The sequence below is a fragment of the Choloepus didactylus genome, chromosome 22, assembly GCF_015220235.1.
Source record: "Choloepus didactylus isolate mChoDid1 chromosome 22, mChoDid1.pri, whole genome shotgun sequence".
Classification (NCBI taxonomy): domain Eukaryota; kingdom Metazoa; phylum Chordata; class Mammalia; order Pilosa; family Megalonychidae; genus Choloepus; species Choloepus didactylus.
This window is the reverse complement of record NC_051328.1, coordinates 23,494,604-23,516,092: the sequence shown is the minus strand read 5'-3', so window position 1 is coordinate 23,516,092 and position 21,489 is coordinate 23,494,604. Positions and strand designations below refer to the sequence as shown.

At 39.7% G+C, this 21,489-nt stretch overlaps 1 protein-coding gene across 8 annotated transcripts in view; it reads right to left on the bottom strand.

Moving 5' to 3' along the window:
• The window catches only part of ZFP90 (ZFP90 zinc finger protein), a 44,695-nt gene extending 25,351 nt beyond the window's left edge, over window positions 1-19,344 (bottom strand). For all 8 annotated transcript variants that reach the window (XR_005213827.1, XR_005213826.1, XR_005213828.1 and 5 more), the window contains exons 1-2: window positions 19,188-19,344; window positions 18,815-18,882 (exon numbers count right to left, since the gene is read on the bottom strand). Coding sequence is in view for 5 of the 8 variants with exons in the window: in XM_037816064.1 (XP_037671992.1) it covers window positions 18,815-18,847 (33 nt within the window). In the remaining 3 variants the exon portion in view is untranslated. The remainder of the gene's footprint in view (window positions 1-18,814; window positions 18,883-19,187) is intronic.
• Window positions 19,345-21,489: the final 2,145 nt, after the last annotated feature.

The window sequence follows — 21,489 nt, the reverse complement described above, 5'->3', positions numbered from 1 at the left end:
ATAATTAGAGTGAAAAAGAGCAATTGAAGTAAAAAAGAACACTGGGTACCTTTGTCTGTTTGTTTCCTTCCCCTATTTTTCTACTCATCCATCCATAAACTAGACAAAGTGGAGTGTGGTCCTTATGGCTTTCCCAATCCCATTGTCACCCCTCATAAGCTACATTTTTATACAACTGTCTTCGAGATTCATGGGTTTCTGGGTTGTAGTTTGATAGTTTCAGGTATCCACCACCAGCTACCCCAATTCTTTAGAACCTAAAAAGGGTTGTCTAAAGTGTGCGTAAGAGTGCCCTCCAGAGTGACCTCTCAGCTCGTTTTGGAATCTCTCTGCCACTGAAGCTTATTTCATTTCCTTTCACATCCCCCTTTTGGTCAAGAAGATTACAACTTGCTTTTACATTTAACTATATCTCGGAGATCTTCCCAAAGTAGTATATATAACTTCACCTTATCCCTTTGAACTGCTTCATGGTACTCCATAGTACAGAGGTATCAAAATATAACTACCGCCTGAAACCAATGGTGTCCCATTGAACTTCAGAATAAAATTCAGACTTCCCTGTCACTCACCAGGTTCTAGCCATGCTGATTCTTGCTGTTCCTTGAGTACATCAACTTGTTCCCACCAGGGCCTTTATGTTTGCTCCTCCTGCTACCCTCAACACCTCTACATGGCTGACAATTTGTTATTGAGGACTCATTTCAAGTGTTGCCTCCTTGGAAAGGCTGCCGTAGCACCTCTCTCTAATTTGCATTCTATCATATTACCATTTAATTTTCCTCATATTCCTCAAATTCTCATATTCCTCAAATTCTCAAATTCTTCAAATTTTCCTCATATTCCTCAAATTCTTGCTATTTGAAACTCAGGAACCAAAGAGATTCAGATAAAAAAGGACACTTGTACTTCTATTATCTGAGATTAGCTTACTTGTTGTTGTTTATCTCCTCCCACTGAAAGCTCCATGGGAGCAAGGAGAACAGGGAACTTATCCATCTGGATCAGTCATATGCCCAGTGCCTAGAACAATTCCTGGCACAAAGTGTATGCTCGAAAAAATACTTGGCAAGTGAATAAATGGACCAGTTCCCTGTTAATAGACATTTGGATTGTTTCCAATATTTTGCTATTACTAATATTACCGTGATAAATATTCTTGTGCAAATATGCTAGAATTTCTCTAGGACAGACAACTAGAATTGGAATTGCTAAGTTAAAGGTCTTTTCACACTTCTACCCCACTCCAGCCATGCTTCTTTTTCTTCTGCCCCACTGAAAGTAAGCTGGCTAAGACGCCAACACCTCCCATTGTCAGTTCTGATGGTTGTGGGTTGATCTTTGTCTTGCCTCCCTCGGCCTTGTTAAGCCATGAGACACCGGTGATCATGCCATCCTCAAAATATCTCCTCTGGTCCTGGTTAGACTTCTATCTCAGGAAGTATAAAATAAAGTATAGTAAAGGCAATTAGTTTGAAAAGACACCGAGAGCAGAGCTGTGAGTTAGCTGGAGCAGTGAGAGAAGGTTTCATGGAGATTTCTGCCTTATCTGGTGCCCTTTTCCTCCATTTGTTTAGCTATAGCTAAACTGGACTTCTTTCAATTTCCTTGAAGGTACCATTCTCTCCCCCTCCCACCAGTCTATTCCTTAGCTAATATCATTTCATATTTCAGATGTTAGTTAGTGGATCTTAAGTCATCAATTCCCCTATTATGTGCTTTCACCACTTTGCACACCCACAAGTACTCAAATAAACCTAATAATCAATTTAATGCTTGTCTTCCTGGTTAGACTGTAAGCTTTATGAGAGCAGGAATTATACCTTTTTTTTTAAGCCTCTAAAACACAAGTGCCCAGCAAGTACCTGCCCCACAATAAACATCTGTTTACTACATGGTTGAACTTTAAGCAGAAAGATGAGATTAGAATTTGAGAGAAGATAGGAGTGGCTCCATCTCCTATGGAGTGAAGTTCATGACTACATCCACATATAACACTGGTTCTTCTGTACCATATTCCTGCTCAGCACTGCAGCTTGTATCCCCACCGGTACGGGGAGAGGATGAAACATGGGAGATTTTTCTGACCAAGATCAGGCAACTGACTGTGCTAGGTAAGAGGACTGTAGATATTTACTAAGTGCCTGGCTTTCCTATAGACAGAGTGGTAGAATAAAAATGCAAATGAAAAGCACTGCAGTCCTTGAATAGGTTTCAGTTTATTTTTAAATGTATTATTTATCAGAGCACGATATGAGACAATACACAGTAAAGAGAGGCACTACAGATGTTCAGAGCAGGGAAGCATGGCTGAGAGGGAGGGAAATCATCAAGGAAAGCTATGCACTAGGCCTTAAGAGGCTAGTACCATTTGGAAGGAAAAAGCAAAGATGGGAATCCAGTCCAGGGACTGAGAAGGGAAGATGAGCCTGGAATGTGCCTGGCCAACAAAGAAAAAGGGGCTGGACAAAGGCAGACATTTTAAATTGTAGGAACTAACACCCTCTCCCTAATGCCTACCATGTCCTCTAATCATACAACCCCTTTAGTTTAGCAATGAATAGTCATCTGTCAACCTGGATTTCTCTGCTCTGGTCCCCAAATTGCACATGTGGGCTCCTGCTTTTACTCTGCTTCCCCAAGGAGGTTTCGCTAACAGTAAAGAATATGCTGACCATTAAACAAATGTCTAGTCTAAGCTATGCATCATTTCTTGCCTTGACAGGATAACAACTGGCTTCTGTTCTTCAGCTCTTTTTTCCAACACACCATCAGAATCACTTCTCTAAAATACAATGATTTGATCATGCTTACAATCCTCTAATTTATTTCCACTTTTTCCTCTGCCATCCTCACTCTAGTACATGCCACCATCATCGTTTTCCTGGACTATTACTACATTCTCCTAACCAATCTCTCCTTTTTCACACTGGCTCCCCAACCAAGTCTAGTTTCCATATTAACCAGAATGATCTTGTTAAAATCTGTCAGCTCACATCACTCTTCTGCTTAACACCCACCAACTGTGCCCCAACCAACTCCCAGTAAAAGGCAAAGTCTTCACAGAGGCCAATACAGCCCTTCACAACCTGGTTCCCTGCTACCTCCCTGGTTCCTTATTTGGAACTCATCCCCTACCTACCACTCTCCTCTTCACTCATCCCACCCTCTACGATTTCTGGAATACACTAAGCATGCTTCTGCCTCAGAGCTTTTGCTGAGTGTTCCCTTGCTTTGGAGCCTCTTCCCGAAGATATGCACATGGCTCCCCACTAACTTCCTTCAGCTCTTTGTTCAAATGTCACCTCATCAGAGCAACCTTTCCTGACCACCCTACATAAAACAGCACCCCCATCCTGCACTATCACTCTCAATCCTATTTTTCATTTTCATAGCCCTTACTACAGAACATAATCAAAATTTTATTTGTTTATAGTGTGCATCCCACTTCAGAATGTAAACTCCAAGAGAGCAAGTACATTGCCTATCTTCTTTATTGTTGAATTTCCATTGCCTAGGACAGGCCTGGCATAGAATGGGTGCCCCACGAGTATTTAATAAATACTTGAGATGAAAAATAAGATTCCGCAGCACGACCTGCAGAACGCTTCATGACCTGGTTCTCACCTTATACCCACAGTTTCATCTCTAGCTTCACCTACTCTCATACACCATAATTTGGCCATGCAGTAGAGTTACAGTTCCTTGAAGCCAAAATGCTCTCTTCCACCTCTGCAAGTGCTGCTTCAGAATGCTCAGCCTTCCCTCCTTTGCATAGCTAATGTTTACTCTTCTCTAAGACTTGGTCAAGGTCTCTCCTCTGAGGCTCCTTTCCTGCCTCCAGGTCTGAGCTAAGTGCTCTATCATATCCTCACAGCTCCCCTTTCTGAACTTCTCTCCAGTACAGTTAAGACACTAAATTATGGCTGTCTGTTTACCTGTTGCTTAGCCCACCAAATTCTGTGCTCCTAGAGGGTTAAGACCTTGTCTTAGGCACCATCAGATCTCCAGAGGCCAGAATCAGTCTGGTACATAAAAGACAATCTAAGATTTGCAAAATTAAACAGGCAAAATGTCCTGAAATCCTTGATGTAAGTTAGACAATATGAGTCAGATCAACTTTAGGGTACTCCTAAGGCTGCAGACTGTACCTTAGACTGTAATAAAATTACCCAGTTAACACCTAGACAGCTGCCTGCCCCCTTTTCAGATAAAACTGGGCCTCATCATCAATCCCTTTAAAAGATTAACAAAGTTATCAAGAAGTATCAGATGTTCCATTTCCTCATGCTAACATAAAAAGGACCTTGGCTAAATAAAGGAGCCCAAAGCAAAAAACTATTTACAGCATATACTAGGTTGAGAAGACTCAATTTTGCGGGTTCTAAAGGCTCACATCTAATAAATGTGTGCATACTTGGGCAAATCACAGATCTCCTGGAGATCCAGTTTTCTCATCTAGAACATGAGTTCCCGGAATTGGAGAAATAAGTGTTAAGAGCTGAAGAGGTGAAAGGGCACTTCCAGAGAGGACAACACAAGGAAATATTAAGACACACACTTCTTCCAACTCTTATTTATATGACAACTCTAATTAGAGGAGAAATAAATTCAAACTGTAATTCAGAAATGCACTTCGCAAAGTTGAAAACCAGAGAATGGCAGCTGATAAATAAAAATGATCTAATTTATAAACTATCTCTTCTAAGACCTAAGTTAGTTTGCCCGAATAGAATACATTATATTTATTGCTTGGGTATGGTAGAGCATTTTCCCTCAAATACTCAATTCTATCTGATACCAGACTAATAACAGTTTGCTAAGCTAAAGGCAAACAGTATACTAACAAATGAGAAAAGAAAAATTATTACTGTTAATCTTGATATACCTACACAGATGTCCTATTTCGCTTAACAGCATTACTATCTACAGCATTCCAAACTGGAAACCTGGTCCTCATCCAACATTCTTCATTCTTTTTGCCCAAGGGTTATCAAAGGCTTCAAAAATGTCCCCTGCATTCAATCCTTCAAATCCAGCCCAAATCTTCCCTTGCCAATGATGGCATTAAACGAGGTAACAGCATTCTAGATCTGTATGGACTAATCTGGTAGCCACTGGCCACATTTGGCTACAGAACACTTAAAATGTTCAACATGGGATGATTTAAATTTGGATGTAGTGTAAATGGATTTTGAAGACATATTCAAAAAAAAGAAAGAAAGAATGCAAACTAGCCTATTAACAATATTTAAATATTGATTACATTTAAAGGTATGGGAATAAACAAGATAGTATGAAATTATATTATTGAAATGATATTATTTTGTATATTAGGTTAAAATACATTTTAAAAATTAATCACACCTGCTTCTTTTATTTGTTAAAAGTGTAGCTACATGAAAATTAAAAATTATACATGTAGCTTGCATTATATTTCTTTTGTATAGTGCTGTTCTAGATTGTCTCCCAGCCACAGACTTCTCTTCACCCTAGACCATCCTCTCCAGGTTACTGAATCATCTTTCTCTCAAACTTTGCCTCCTCCCATTCACCATACACCCCACACTTCCACCACTTGGACTCTCTGCCATTCATTCCCTATTCACATCATTTCCTTTTGTGTCTTCTTGTCTTGGTAATTCTTTTCTGATCATAATGCACTTTCTTCCCTCAATTCTACTGCACAACTTCATAGTCATCCTTGTAGAACAAGTTCAATGTTCTCTTTCCTTTTGGAGCTTTTCCAGATCCTCCATCCTGCCCATCCCTCTCAGCCTTTGATGTACGTCTCTATTTCAGAACTATAGCCATTTATTTATGTCTTTCTCCATCAATACCTCAAACTCTGTGATGACTGAGACCACAACCTTTTCATTTCAGTATCCTCAACACCAAGCATGTTGTGATTTCCCAGAATCACTTGGGCAACTTTCCTAAATTCCCCATGCCCAGACAACACTGTCAAATATCTCCTCAAGTGATTAATTGTACAAGAGCAACACCTAATATTTACAGAACACTCATCACAGGCCAGTCACATAAAAGAGCTCAGTCATTTATGTGCACCCTCTCACCAAATGTTCTCACTGAAGCCTCACCACAGCCCCACAGGAAGCAGGTACTACTTCCTGACTGGTTCTGAAGTGTGACTGGTTAAGAACCACTACCTGGCACAGAGCAGGCACCACAGAAATGTCTGCTGAGTCAATGAATATAGCCTGGGTAATTCTTACAGAAGGAAAATGAGGAGCCATTTTGAGAGTGAAAACAATTATACATTAGTGAAGTAAATTCTTGGATTGCAAAAGCAGAGCCAAGGTGAAAACAATGGAATAACTACAACTAAAAGCTGGTTCCTTTTGAACATCAGACAAACAGAAAAATCTCAGGCAAATGGTCAAAAAATTAAAATAAATAAATCCATTTAAAGATATGGGAATAAACAAGATAGTAAACTATGCAGCAGTAAGTTAAGAAATGTAAAAAATCTTAATGAAAGGGACAATTTTTACATTCTAAATTACCAATGTTGCCACACAAAAAAAGTAGAAGAGGAGGAAATAGAGATTAACTGTCCCCAAATTATCCTCTATAAAAGTTCTAGATCTAAATATTTGATAGGTAAATTCTTTCAAAATACAGAAAAAAAAATGAAAAGCAATCTGAATGTTTTTACAAATTAAGGATGACATCAAAACTTGTCAAAGGGAACACTCACACACACCCTTAGGTCTATCTAACTTAAGAATACAGAAATAAAGAAATTTTTAATTGTATATTGAAAGAATAATCTACTGTAACTAAATGAGATTTTTATCCCAATATCATTTATAATAGTAAAAAATTAAAAACCTAAATGTCCGACCTAAAGGGTTAAATAAATTTTGGTACATTAATGCCATTAACAGTGACAAAAAATAGGAAAAATCCTTATTTAAAATGTTATGAAATTTAAAATATGATTGAAAACATTTAAGAGAAAAACCATGCATAGGGAGAAAAGAAGAAAATTCATCAAAACAGATACAGATAAAGGAAAAGGATCATAAAAGAATTTTTCCTATTAAAAAGTCTACTATATATATATGCTCACATACTTTTTTATAATAAATATTTTAATCAAATAAAAGTAGTACAAGAATAGAAAAGTCAGGAAAAGAATCAAATTTTTGAAGTAGGTCTTAGAGGAATGTTTTAACATACTAACTTCTCAAAGATGAAATTTCTTAAAACTGTTCAGTGAAGGTCACAATTGTTTTAAGCAATTATTTTATCAGAAGATTTAGGGTCATTGTAACAAAAAATATATAATTTTTATGTTAGAAGTATAAAATGCAGAAATAATGCTGCTGCTTAGGGTTAAGTGGTTATGAATGTTCATAAGACATCCACTGACTGCGTGTGTACTCTGGAGGAAGGTGTTGAAAGGAGTTGTCAAATGGCCTGCTCTAAAAGAGCTCAAAGCCTAGTAGAGATGGATGGGTAAAAACACCACTCCATCTGAAGTAAGAACAGAACTCTGACAGATGTGCATGGGTGCTATGGGAATACACAAGACGGACACCTAACATGAACCAGCAGGAGTGGCTGAGCTGAGACTTGTAGATGAGTTCCAGTGGCTGAGAAAGGTGACCTCCGGACAGAGGGCCTTGGCTCAGCAAGTGACTTGGTTTTCCCTGGTGTCCCAAGGACATCTTGTCTGAGTTTGGGTGACCTGAGCCAAGTTTTGCTAGGTCTGTTCATCCTGGTGATCTGACCACAGAGCTCCTGGAATCAACAGAGATGAGGCCCCGAGTCCAACTCCTTCCCATCAAGGGAGAACACCAAGAAACTTGGTCTCCATAAACAGCTTTTTTCTTATAAAACTTACCCCACTTCTTACTGTTCTGGTGGGTTAAACTGTAAGATTAGAAAATGCTTTTTTCCCTAACTAAAAATGTAGTACATGTATAATGAAGAGCAGGTGACAAGGATACATAGTGTTTACATAGTTGTCATAGAAAGTGTGGGAAACCAAGTCTTCCATGTTGCCTGTGGCATATCTAGGGTGGTGGCTTAGAACGCTAAGCCACAGGCCTGCATGGAATGCCATGCAGGCCCGCCCTGTAAAGATATGTGTCTTGTGACTATGATGACAACATTTACCATTGTCCTAAACCTAGCTTGTTCCTTCTGATATGCAACAGGATGTAAACATAGGTATCTGGTGGGCTCTCCCGAGCCTGAGGACATTTAGCATATACTCCCTGATCTTCTGAAATAAATAACTGGAGCAAAGGTGCATTATCGTCCACTTAGCACAAGATGCCGTGGGCCCCCTGCTCCCTTAATTCTTAACTTTGTGTCTGTGTCTCATTCCTGCGCCACCCTGTCAGCAACAAGAAAGACACCATCGATTCTAACAGTATCCTGGTTCTCCCATCTCTGCTCCCATTTCCATCCCATTGCCAGAGTCACTTCAGGTATTTGTTAGGCGGAAAGGTCCCACCCAGACTTGTGGTGGATCAAGATGGCAGCCTAAGATGCACCAGGGTGCTGTTCCCCCACTAAATCTTTGAACTACTAGCAAAAACTGGAAAAGCCATCTTCTCAAAACTCCAGGAAACAGTTACAGGGTTGCAGTAACTTGGCAAGTGATTTGGCAAATGCCAAATCAAGAAAAAGCAGCCCGAACACAGTAGGTGAAGCTCATGGTGCTCTTGCTAGCTGCTCAACATGGTGTGCGTGCAGACAGCCTACAACCCCATTGTGGGGCCCTGGCCCTGATCCTGAGGGAGCAAAGTAACCCCCATGCATATACTGAGGTGACAGTGTGTCAGTGACATCTATCTGGTGGAAGTTTAAAGATTAAGCCAGGAAACTTGTCTCAGCTTGCCCTCCCAGAATTTATCCTGAAGACAGAGAAGCAGCTTGAAGATAGCTCAAGCATTGTAAGAAACAGTTAAGTCCAAGTGGCCTGAGGGAAAGGACTACCTGCATTAAGTCATAAAATAGAGCTCCAGGAGGGGAGTGAGGGTCCATTTCATGGGGAATAGAAGGGGTATTCCACTTCCTATAAATGGGGGAATTCCTAAGGCCACTAACAAGCACATGCCCATGAAAAGAAGCAGGCTCCACAGCTCCAACCAGGCTCGGATAAGACAGGGAGAACCGTGCCCTTCGCATTCACCTCTGGTTGATCTTCTTGACAGAAGAGCTAAACTCTGAAGGAAACCACCAGCCAAAGCAGGGCCAATTTGTAAAGACGATGAAAGGTGCTTTTTGCTTTGGTTGTTTTGTTTTTGTTGGCTCCTGGCACTCAAGGAAATCTGTCATATCACTAGCTGGATACAACCTTAAGGAACAGACAGCTCAGGGACTAAATCCCAGAGTTCACAGTTTAAAATATTAAAATGTACAGTGTGCAACAAAAGATTACAGACAAACAAAGAAACAGGAAATGATGGCTCACCCAAAGCAAACAGATAAAACTCCATAAACCATCAATGAAGAGAACCAGATTTTGGATATACTAGACAAAAACTTTAAGAAATGATCCTCAATATGCCCAAGGAGATAAAGGAAAACAGAGAAAGAACTAATGGATTGGTGATGGCAGCACAACATTGTGAACACAATTAAAAGCAATGAACTATATATTTGAATATGGTTGAAAGGGGAAATTTTAGGTTGTATATATGTTACTAGAATAAAAGTTTTTTTAAAAAAACATAAGAATGTAAAACACAAACAGTGAACCCTGTGTAAATGATGGGCTACAGTTAATAGTATAATTATAAAAATGTTTTTTTCATTAATTGTGACAAGTGTACCACATTAATGGAGGTGTTAATAAGGTGTATGGGTCTAGTTTATGGATGGATGAGTAGAAAAATAGTGGAAGGAAACAAACAGACAAAGGTACCCAGTGTTCTTTTTTACTTCAATTGCTCTTTTTCACTCTAATTATTATTCTTGTTATTTTTATGTGTGTGCTAATGAAGGTGCCAGGGATTGATTTGGGTGATGAATGTACCACTATGTAATGGTACTGTAAACAATCGAAAGTACGATTTGTTTTGTATGACTGCGTGGTATGTGAATATATCTCAATAAAATGAAGATAAAAAAAAAATGTAGCTTATGAGGGGTGACAATGGGATTGGGAAAGCCATAAGGACCACACTCCACTTTGTCTAGTTTATGGATGGATGAGTAGAAAAATAGGGGAAGGAAACAAACAGACAAAGGTACCTAGTGTTCTTTTTTACTTCAATTGCTCTTTTTCACTCTAATTATTATTCTTGTTATTTTTGTGTGTGTGCTAATGAAGGTGTCAGGGATTGATTTGGGTGATGAATGTACCACTATGTAATGGTACTGTAAACAATCGAAAGTACTATTTGTTTTGTATGACTGCGTGGTATGTGAATATATCTCAATAAAATGAAGATTAAAAAAAAAAAATAAGGTGTATGGGAACCCTTTATTTTATGCATAATTTTTCAGTAAACCACAACTTCTCTACTACTACTACTACTACTACTACTACTACTACTACTAATAATAATAATAAATAAATAAGAGTCAGAAAAGGAAACAAGTATTTTCAAGAAAAGAGGTGCTTAATTCTAGACACATTTCTGGATGAGCGCTCTTGATGGCTAAGTGCTTTCTTGATATCACTTTATCTATCTTGGTTTTATTCGCTTGCATAGTAGACATCCAAAAAAATACTGGTTGACTGACAATCTCACTTGGTGAAGAAGATTAAAATAAAATAGACCCAAGTTAAAGAAAAAAAAGAACACATATGGATATGAGGAAAACAATGAATGAACAATATGAAAATCTATTTGAGATTCTCAATAGGAACCAAACAGAATTACTGGAATTGAAGACTACAATAACTGAAATGAAAAATTCCCTAGAGGGTTTCAACAGTAGATTGAAGCTGGCAGAAGAAAGGATCAGTGATCTCGAAGACAACTGAAATGATTCAGGCTAAGGAACAAAATTAAAAAAGAATTTTAAAAAAGCAAATAGAGCCTAAGAGACCTGTTTGACACCATCAAGAGTACCAATATACAGCAATATAGGAGTCTCATCAGAAGAAAGACAAAAGGGGTAGAGGAATATTCAAGAAATAATGGAAGAAAACTTCCCAAATTTAACAAAAGATATGAATATGCACATTCAAGAAGACAATGAACTCCAAACAGTATGAACTCAAAGAGAACTACAGCCAGAAACATAATAATCAAACTGCCCAACACCAAAGATAGAGAGTTCTGAAAGTTGCAAGAGAAAAGCAATGAGTTATGTAAAAGGGAATCTCAAAGAGATTAAGTACCTATTTCTCATCATAAACCACGGAAGCAAAAAGGCAGTGGTATAAATTTAAAGTATTGAAAAAAACAATTGCCAACTAAGAATTTTAAATTCAGCAAGACTTTCTTTCAAAAATGACAGCGGATTAAGACATTTCCAGATAAACAAACTAGTAGTTGTTTAATAGTATGTTGTTTAATTTCCACATATTTGTGAATTTTCCAGTTTTCTCTTTGTTTTTGATTACTATCTTCATTCCATTGTGGATGGAAAGATACACAGTATGCTTTCAATATTTTTAAATTAATTGAGACTTGTTTTGTGGTCTATCCTGGACTCCTAAAGCTGAGGGAATTTGACACCACTAGACCTATCCTACAAGCAATACTAAAGGAAGATCTTCACACTGAAAGGAAAGGACACTATACAGTAGGTCAAAACAGCATAAAGAAATAAAGACCTACAATAAAGGTAACCATATGGGTAATTATATATGCCAGTATATGTACTTTTTGTATGTAACTCCACTTTTTACTTCTTACAGGTTCTAAAATGCACAGGCATAAAAATTAAGGACAAACCTATGGTTTTGGACATACAATGTACAAAGATGTAACTTGTAGCAAGTACAAAAAGAGGTGGGAGGATTAGAGGGGGATAGGAACTGTACATGTATGCTACTGAAGACAGGTTGGTACCAAATCAAACAAGAGTATTATAGATTTAGGATGTTAAATTTTAACCCTATGGTAACCACAAGGAAAACATATGAAAAATATATTCAGAAAGAAATGAGACAGGACTAAAATGGTACAATGTAAAAAATCAAATAAATATGAAAGTAGGCATTAATGAAGAATTGAGTGGTAAAAAAGGTGTAAGACTTATAAAGACCAAATAGCAAAATGGCAGAAGGGAATCCTGCATTTTCAGTAGCTACTTTGAATGTAAATCGATCAAACTCTCCAGTCAAAAGGCAGAGACTGACAGAATGGATAAAAAGCATAACCCAACTATATGCTGTCTAAAGAGCCTAACCTTAAATTCAAAGACACAAGTGAGTTGAAAGTAAAAGGATGGAAAAATATATACCATGCAAACAGCACCCAAAAGAGATATAAGATAAAACAGACTTTAAGTAAAACATTGTTATGCGGAATGAAGAAAGTCACTATTAAACTGATAATGGGGTCAATTCAACAAGAAGACAATAATTATAAGTATGTATGCACCTAACGGCAGGGCTCCCAATTATATGAAGCAAACACTGACAGATTTCAAGGGAGAAATAGATAGTTCTACATTAATAGTAGGAGACTTCAATATAGCACTTTCAATAATGGCTTGAACATCCAGAGAGATGATCAACGAGGAAACAGAAGACTCGAACAGTACTCTAAACCAACTTGACCTTACAGACATATCAGCAGCAGCAGAATACACATTATTCTCTAGTGCACATGGATCATTCTTCAGGAAAGACCACAGGTTAGGTTACAAAACAAGTCTCAACAAATTCAAAATTTGAAATCATACTGTGCATTTTTCTGACTGTGCTGGTTTGGATGTATTATGTCCCAAAAAACTCCATGTTCTTTGATGCAGTCTTGTGTGGGCAGATGTATTAGTGTTAATTAGACTGGAATTCTTTGATTGAGTGTTTCCATGGAGATGTGGCTCAATCAAATGTGAGTGAAACATTTGATTGGATAATTTCCACAGAGGTGTTACCCTGCCCATTTAGAATGGGTGTTAATTGGATCACTGGAGTCATATAAAGGAGTTCACAGACAAGGCCCTCAGAGCAACTAAGAGTGACATTTTGGAGGTGCTGCAGCTAAGAGAGGACAAAATGCCCCAAGAGCAACATTTTGGAGAATGCCATTTTGAAATGTAACCTGGGAGCAAGCGGATGACAGCCACAAGCCTTCCAAGCTAACAGAGGTTTTCCAGACACCAATGGCCATTCTTCAGTGAAGGTACCCCCTTACCTTGGACACTTTATAGCCTTAAGACTGTAACTTTGTAACCAAATAAACTCTCTATAAAAGCCAATTCATTTCTGGTATTTTGCATAACGGCAGCATTAGCAAACAGGAACACTGACCAAAACAGAATGAAGCTAGAAATCAAAAACAGAGGGAAAACTGGAAAATTCACAAATACATGGAAATTAAACAACATATTATTAAACAACCAATGGGTCAAAGAAGATATTACAGGGGAAATTAGGAAATAGCTTGAGGCAAATGAAAATGAAAACACAACATACCAAGAACTTATGGGATGCAGCAAAGGCAGGGCAAAGAGGGAAATTTATAGCTCTAAATGCTTATATTAAAAAGGAAGAAAGATTTCAAATCAGAGACCTAACCTTAAAACTAGAAGGTTCTAGAAAAAGAAGAGCAAACAAAACTCAAAGCCAGCAGAGGGAAAGAAATAACAAAGATTACTGTGCATATAAATGAAATAGAGAAGAAAAAATAGTCAACAAAACCAAAAGTTTTGGTTCTTTGAAAAGATCAATAAAATCAAGAAACCTTTAGCTAGATCTGCAAAGAAAAAAGAGAGGACACAAACAACCAAAATCAGATATGAAAAGGGGGGGGGGGGTGTTACTACAGATCCCACAGAAATAAAAAGAATTATAAGAGCATACTATAAAGAACTATATACCAAAAATTGATAACCTAGATAAAATGGACAAAGTCCTAGAAATACACAAACTATCTATACTGACTCAAGAGGAAAAGAAAATCTCAACAAACCAATAATGAGTAAGGAGATTGAATCAGTAATCAAAAACCTTCCAACAAAGAAAAGCTCAGGACCAGATGGCTTCACAGGGGAATTTTACCAAATATTCTAAGAAGAAGTAATGCCAATCCTGTTCAAACTTCAAAAATATTGAAGAGGAGGGACTATTCCCTAACTATTTCTATGAGGCCAATATCACCGTAATACTGAAGCCAGATAAAAATACACAAGAAAATTATAGAACAATACCCCTTATGAATACAGATGCAAAAAATTTCAACAAAATAATACTGACCCAATCCAACAGCAAATTAAAAGAATTATACACCATGATCAAGTGGGATTTATCTCAGATATGCAAGGGTGGTTCAACATAAGAAGATCAATTAATGTAATACACCAAATTTACAGAATAAAGGGGAAAAAAACCACATGATCATCTCTATTGATGCAGAAAAGGCATCTGACAAAATCTAGCACCCTTTCCTCGAAAATTAGGAACGGAAGTAAACTTTCTCACACGATAAATGGCATATATGAAAAGCGCACAGTTAACATCTTACTCAATGGTGAAAGTCTGAAAACTTTCCGTCCAAGATCAGGAGCAAGACAAGGATGCCCCATGTCACCACTATTATTAACATTGTACTAGAACTTCTAGCCAGAGAAATTAGTCAAGAGAAAGAAATAAAAGGCATCCAAATTTTTAAGGAAGAAGTAAAACTTCCCCTATTAGCAGATGACATGATCCTATATACAGAAAATCTTGAAAAATCCATGACAAAGTTACTGGAATTAATAAATGAAGTCAGCCAAATAGGGTACAAGATCAACACACAAAAACCAGCACTGTTTCTATACACTAGTAATGGACAATCTGTAGAAGAAATCAAGAAAAAATTGCAGTCACAATAGCAACTTAAAGAATCAAATAATTAGGAATAAATCTAACCAAAGATGTAAAGGACTTGTATACAGAAAACTACAAAACAGTATTGAAAGAAATCAAAGAAGACCTAAATAAATGGAAGGATATTCTGTGTTCGTGGACTGGAACTTTTATTGGAAGTTTTATTGGAACCAGAATATTACAGAATATAGATGACATTTCTACCCAAAGCGATTTATAGATTCGACACAATCCCAATCAAAATTCCAACAGCCCTCTTTTTGGAAATGGAAAAGCCAATCATCAAACTTATATGGAAAGGTAAGGGACCCCGAATAGCCAAAGCCATCTTGAAAAAGAAGAATTAAGTTGGAGGACTCACACTTCAGATCTTTAAAATTTATTACAAAACCACAGTAATCAAAACAGCATAGTACTGGCTCAAGGACTGACATATAGAAAAATGGAATACAATTCAGAATTCAGAAATAAGCCCTCACATCTATGGCCAACTGATTTTTGACAAGGGTGCCAAGTCTACTCACACCTCACACCATACACAAACATCAATTCAAAATGGATGAAAGATGTAAATGTAAGAACCAGACCTATAAAACCTCTGGAAGAAAACACAGTGAAGCATCTTCAGGACCTTGTTTTAGGCAGTGGTTTCTTAAGACATTACACTCAAAGCATGAGCAACAACAACAAACAACATAAATGGGAATGCATCAAAATTAAAGACTTTTGTGCATCAAAGGAATTTCCCATGAAAATAAAAAGACAACCAACAGAATGGGAGACAATATTTGGAAACCACATATCCAATAAGGGCTTAAAATCCAGAATATAAAATCCTACAACTCAACAATAAAAAGACAAACAACCCAATTAAAAAATGAGCAAAATACTTGAATAGATATTTCCTCAAGGAAGATACAGAAATGGCAATAAGCACTTGAAAAGATGCTCAACATCATTAGCCATTAGGGAAATGGAAATCAAAGCCACAATGAGATACCCTTTCACACTCATTAGAATGCCCATTTAAAAAATGGAACGTTATGAGTGTTGGAGACAATGTGGAGAAATAAAAACACTCAATTCCTTGCTGATGGGAATGTAAAATGGTGCACCCATTGTAGAAGACAGATTGGCGGTTCCTCAGAAGTTAAGTATATATGACCTGGTAATACCTCTTCTAGGTATATACCCAAAAGAAAAGAATTGAAGGCAAGGACTTAAACAGATATTTACACAACAACGTTAATAGCAGCATTATTCACAATTGCCAAAAGGTGGAAACAACTCAAGTTTCATAAAACGATGAATGCAGAAGATGTGGTATATACACAGAATGGAATACTAGTCAGCCGTAAAAAGGAATTAAGTTTTGATACATGTGGCAACATAGATGAACCATGAAGACATCATGTTGAGTGAAATGAGCCAGACACAAAAGACAAATATGCTATGATCTCACTGTTATAAAACAATCAGAACAAGCAAAATCAGAATTAGAAACCAGAATATAGGTTACCAGGGAATGGGGAGTTAATGCTTAAATTGCACATGGTTTCTATTTGTGTTGAAGGAAAAATTTTGTTAATGGATGGTGGTAATGTTAGCACAACATTGTGAATGTAATTAACAGCACTGAATTATATACTTGAATGTGGTCAAAAGGGAAAATTTTAGGTTGTATAAATATTAGAATAAAAATTTTAAAAAAATAATAGGGTGGTATATGGGAATTCTATATTTTCTGCATGATTTTTCTTTAAACCTACAATTTCTCTAATTAAAAACAAACAAACAAAAAACACCTTTCCAAGAAGCTCCAACTTCTCATCTCTTGCTCTTACACACTAATCTTTAAAACTAAGAAAAATAAGTTCCCTGCTCATAAACATCAGGTCAAGCTACAATGGCCTCCTTGAACACACCAGACACCCATCCTGCCTTAGGGCCTTTGCCAGCCGTTCCTTTACCTAAAGCATTCTTCTCTCAGACATCTGCATTGCTAAACCCCTCACCCTCTTAAAGTCTGCTCACATGTCACCATCTCATGTTGACATGAATGGGTGGCTGAACGAATAACTCCTATCTCCTGTTGCCTGTTGCTCACACTTATTGTCATACAGTACAATGGTTTCATGACTATGCCCCTTATCTTCTCACCCCCAACTCTCCTGACCCACAAAGTCAATCACCTCTTCCCCCACCTTTCATTTTCACCTGTCTAGACTCTATCTATCAAGCTGATATTCAAGGGTGACTACACTAAATCCTTCCCACTGAAAGAATTTTCTCTCCTCTCTCAACCTCTGGGCCTCTGTAACACCTGACACTACTTCTCTTTTGCTACATTTCTGGGTGATGCTGTCTTCCCCCATCAAATTAACTTCCTGGATAAGCAGTAATCCAATTACTCATCTTTTGTATTCTCCTGAGGGTCCATGCTCAGAGAAGGGTATTCAGTGACAAAGGGAAATTTCTCCCTAAAAATCCCTGTGGTAGGGCCACTGATCTCTTCTGTCCTTCATCCCTGTTCATCACCTGCAGCCTGGGTAAGGTAACCCAAGCAGACTGTCAGACAATTTCAGGAGCATATAACTGGACCAGAGTGCTTCAGGAAAAAAGTTTTAAACAAGTTTAAAGCAGTCCCTAAAATTCACAGAGCACATATCCACTTTCAGTTTTTCTAGAAGACCATGGAATCCACATTCGACTGGAATCCAAGCCCAGCTCCATTAAAAGGGCAATCCCCCTGTAGAAAGGACCATAACTTCTGACTGAGTGTTAGTCATCCTAATCCTCACAGTCTATTGACCAAATACTTTGTATGTAAAGCTGATAATGATTTGCACTGGCTTCCCTCAAACCAAATAACTGTCTTATTTTAGTGCTGCTATGTGTGTTATTTCTTAAGGCTCACCCTTTTAAAACAAAAACATGTAAGTAAAAAATATAAAGGCATTATATTACTTAATTACAGTGTTTAATTTACTGTAAACTGCTTTTAAAGTCAGTATTTTTATCTGGATTGAACTTGATTGTCTCACACACTTAGCAACTAAAATCTGTCATTTTTCCTTAATTCTAAAGTGTGGATTAAAATATCACCTGGACTGTGTTATATTTTCACCCATATACTCTATGTAATTCAATGGATAACCTCAGAGATGTGAATTTCTAGAAACCACCCCCATCCCCCCAAAACGAATGGGTTCACAAATCAGCCTATTACGACAAAAGCTGCACTTCTGGGGATGTCCACTACTATACCTTTGTTAAAACAGGAAAAGATTTGAAAAGCTATGGGACAAGTCTTCCCTGGTTTTTTGCCTCCTTGTCAAAGAAAGTCCACCTCTGGCCTCTTCCTAGGCATGTCTTGGCCAAGCCTCTGCGACCCCTTAAGATTCTTCTATGGCTCCTGAATGAGAACTTAAGGCTCCTCTCCTTCACTGTCGCGACAGCCACTTCCTCCTATACAAACAGTTTGGGATTCTGTTACCCCACCCTCTCCATTTCTTACTGACAGTTCAAAGAATTGGCTTGGTATTCAGGACTCAACACTGACACTTCCCAACATACCCAACCTTAACTCCTCACATGACCACGCCGCCCTGGTCCCCTCCACCTCACAGTGCAGTCCCATCTGGGAAGTCCGCTGACACTCCTGCATCCACAGAATCTCTTCCCCCAGCTCTGGATACCTTCGAGCTTCGCCTAGCTAGGAAGCTCCAAGGTAAGGGGGTCCTAGGTGGAGAACAATGCCCCAAACACCGTTCCCCCCACCCCGGAACCTAGCTGGATGCGGCCCCTCAGGGCGGATAAGAACGCGCTGCTCACCTGGGGCGCGCCGGTCGGCGGCCTTGGAACCATTCCCGCCTCTTTGGAGCCCCGCTCCTGGACAGGAACTGGGAAGAGAGAAGAGGGCAGACTCACCGGGCTGCAACAGCGCCTCCATCCCATCCCGCCCCGCCCCGGCCCGCCCCACCTTCGCCCCTCAGTCTCTTCTCCTCCGGGAAGAAAGGTGTGGAGGACAATGGACCACACCAGGGCCTGCCGCTCCCTCTCCCCCAAATTAAAAGCTTCGGCCGCGCCCTGGACACCCGTCCCCAGCCACGCCCAGGTCCACCCCCAGGATGGAGGGCGCGGCCCCGCAGACACCCGCCAAACCCATGAGAGGTGTCTCCCCGACAAGCGAACTCGGAATCACCACCTTCTGGAGGCTCTGGATTTCTTGACCTCCGGCCCACTCAGGGCCTCGGGCCCGCTCCTCCCGCCCCAGCTCCAAGCTCCGTCCTCTCCGATTCTGCCTAACAGTGGGACCGCCCAAAGCGGCCCGAGCCGCACCGGGGCCGGACAATGGCCGCAGCGGCGGGACTGAACCGGAAGTGCGCCTGCGCACGCGGAGCTTCGCCCCCGCAACCCCCAGGGGTCTGCGAACTACACTTCCCAGAGGCCCCCGCGTGCTGGTCGCGCAGTGGCGGCCTCGGAGGACGCCGCGCCTTCCTCGGGATGTTTGTGTGAGGGTCCAGCGAGGTTGAGAGTGTGGTTTTAGTATCGTGTGCCCGCCGCAGATAGTCACGGAGCGCCTCCTCTGGGCCATAGGCAAGGTGCCAGTGGCGGAAAACAGTGGTAGAACTGTCAGGAAATGCCGTGCTCCGTAGAGCGAGCGCACGTGTCGTAGGCGTACAGAAAGCGTATCAAGATACTTTCGGATGCTGACTTGGGCCATTGGAATAAGACAGTGAACGGAGTGGAGCGACGTTAGGGTTAGTATGGGGAGGCCTCTCTGGGGCAGTGACATAGGAGCCAATCACAGGGACATGCAAAAGAGCATTCCAGACTCAGACTGAGGGACCAGGTGGCGCCAAAGCCCTGAGGTGGAAACTGGCTTGATGTGTTTCTGAAAAAAAGCCCAGTTTAACTAGCAGAGTTGGGGGGCTGGGGGCAGGAGAGTGAGTGGGGTAGAAGTAGGACAGGTAGGTTGGGGCTTGATGGAGCAGGGCTTTAGAGGCCTTGATAAGGAGTGTGGATTTTTCTTGAGTGTGGTGGAAGCTATTGTATTAGCAGCAGCAGCAGCAGCAGCAGCAGAGTTCCTTACTATTACCATGAGGAGTGTGGGGACCCAGGGCCCTGGCTACCCCTCTCTAAAGGGGAGTGAGGCTCCCACAGCATGTAGCAGCCAGCCGTTAAGGAGACAGAAGTTGAAGGTCATTAGACCTCCTCAGGAAAGAAAGTATGTACAGATGGTATGTAAACAACTTAAATGTCCTACATCAGATGAATGGATAAACAAAATGTGGTACATACATACGATGGAATACTATGCAGCAGTGAGAAGGAACATATGACAACATGGATGAAACCTGGGGACATAATGTTGAGTGAAATAAGCCAGTTACGAAAGGAGAGATATTGTATGTTATCACTAATGTGAACTCTGTGAAAAATGTAAAACGAATGTATTATATTGTAGAATATAGGGACCTAGAGCTAGACAGCAGCTAGTGACGAGGGAACGATAATCTATATGAACAGATAAGATATTGAGGATAATCTTAATGATAAAGGAATGCTCAGAAATGACTATGATTTGTTAATTTTCTTGTGGTATGGTAGGAGCATACTGGAAGCAGTGAAGATAGTTCAGGATTTTTTTTTAAATTCCTTTGCTATGTTTTATTTGGAAATGTTTTTTTTTAATTTTTTGATAAATAAAGTTAATAAACAACAACAAAAAACCCCACAAAGCATTGATACCCCCTCCCCTGATCACTGTTGATAATAAACCTCCAGGCCCCTGTGTCACATGACTCTACGAAACTCATACCCTATGGAATGTCTTTGTCCTAAACACTTATAAGCTGTCCCTTTACACCCCCACCCTTGTGGAGCACTGACTTCCATTTTCTGGCTGGCTGCCACCAGGAAGAACTCTCTCCTATTCATAAGTCCTAATAACTCATGTCTGTCTCTGTGCCTAGCATGTTTGGTCTTAGGGCTGTGCCGACCCAAACCCTCCAAGAGCTGGGTTGGAACAAGGAGATAATAGTGACTGCCTGTTGTCACAAAACTGGTAACCAAGACTCACATCTGAGGATTAAGTTGTCCCACATTCCAAAGAGAGACAAAAAAATCATTTGGGTTAGTCTGGGGAGGGGCTAGATACCTCCTCCATTCTTATAAAGGGGGGCCAAGTGCTGAACTTGGCCTGTTACTATCAACCATTGCCTTAACCCCACCCCTCCTTCCCAGGGTATTTAAGGAGAGTAGAATGGGAAAGAAAAGGAAGTATTCCTCAGAATAGCAAGCCCTCCACCTAGTGGGGAAATGCAATGTCCCACCCCCACCCCCAAGATGAATGTGAGAAAGAAGCACTCAAACACTGAGAGCACCCAGGAGAAGGGAAGATTTTATAAACTTCCCCAATGCCTCCCTAAGAAAAGGGGAGGAGGATTAGAGAGTAAGTCTGAACTTCCTTATTTTGTGTAGCAACTTAATGCCATGGAAAACAA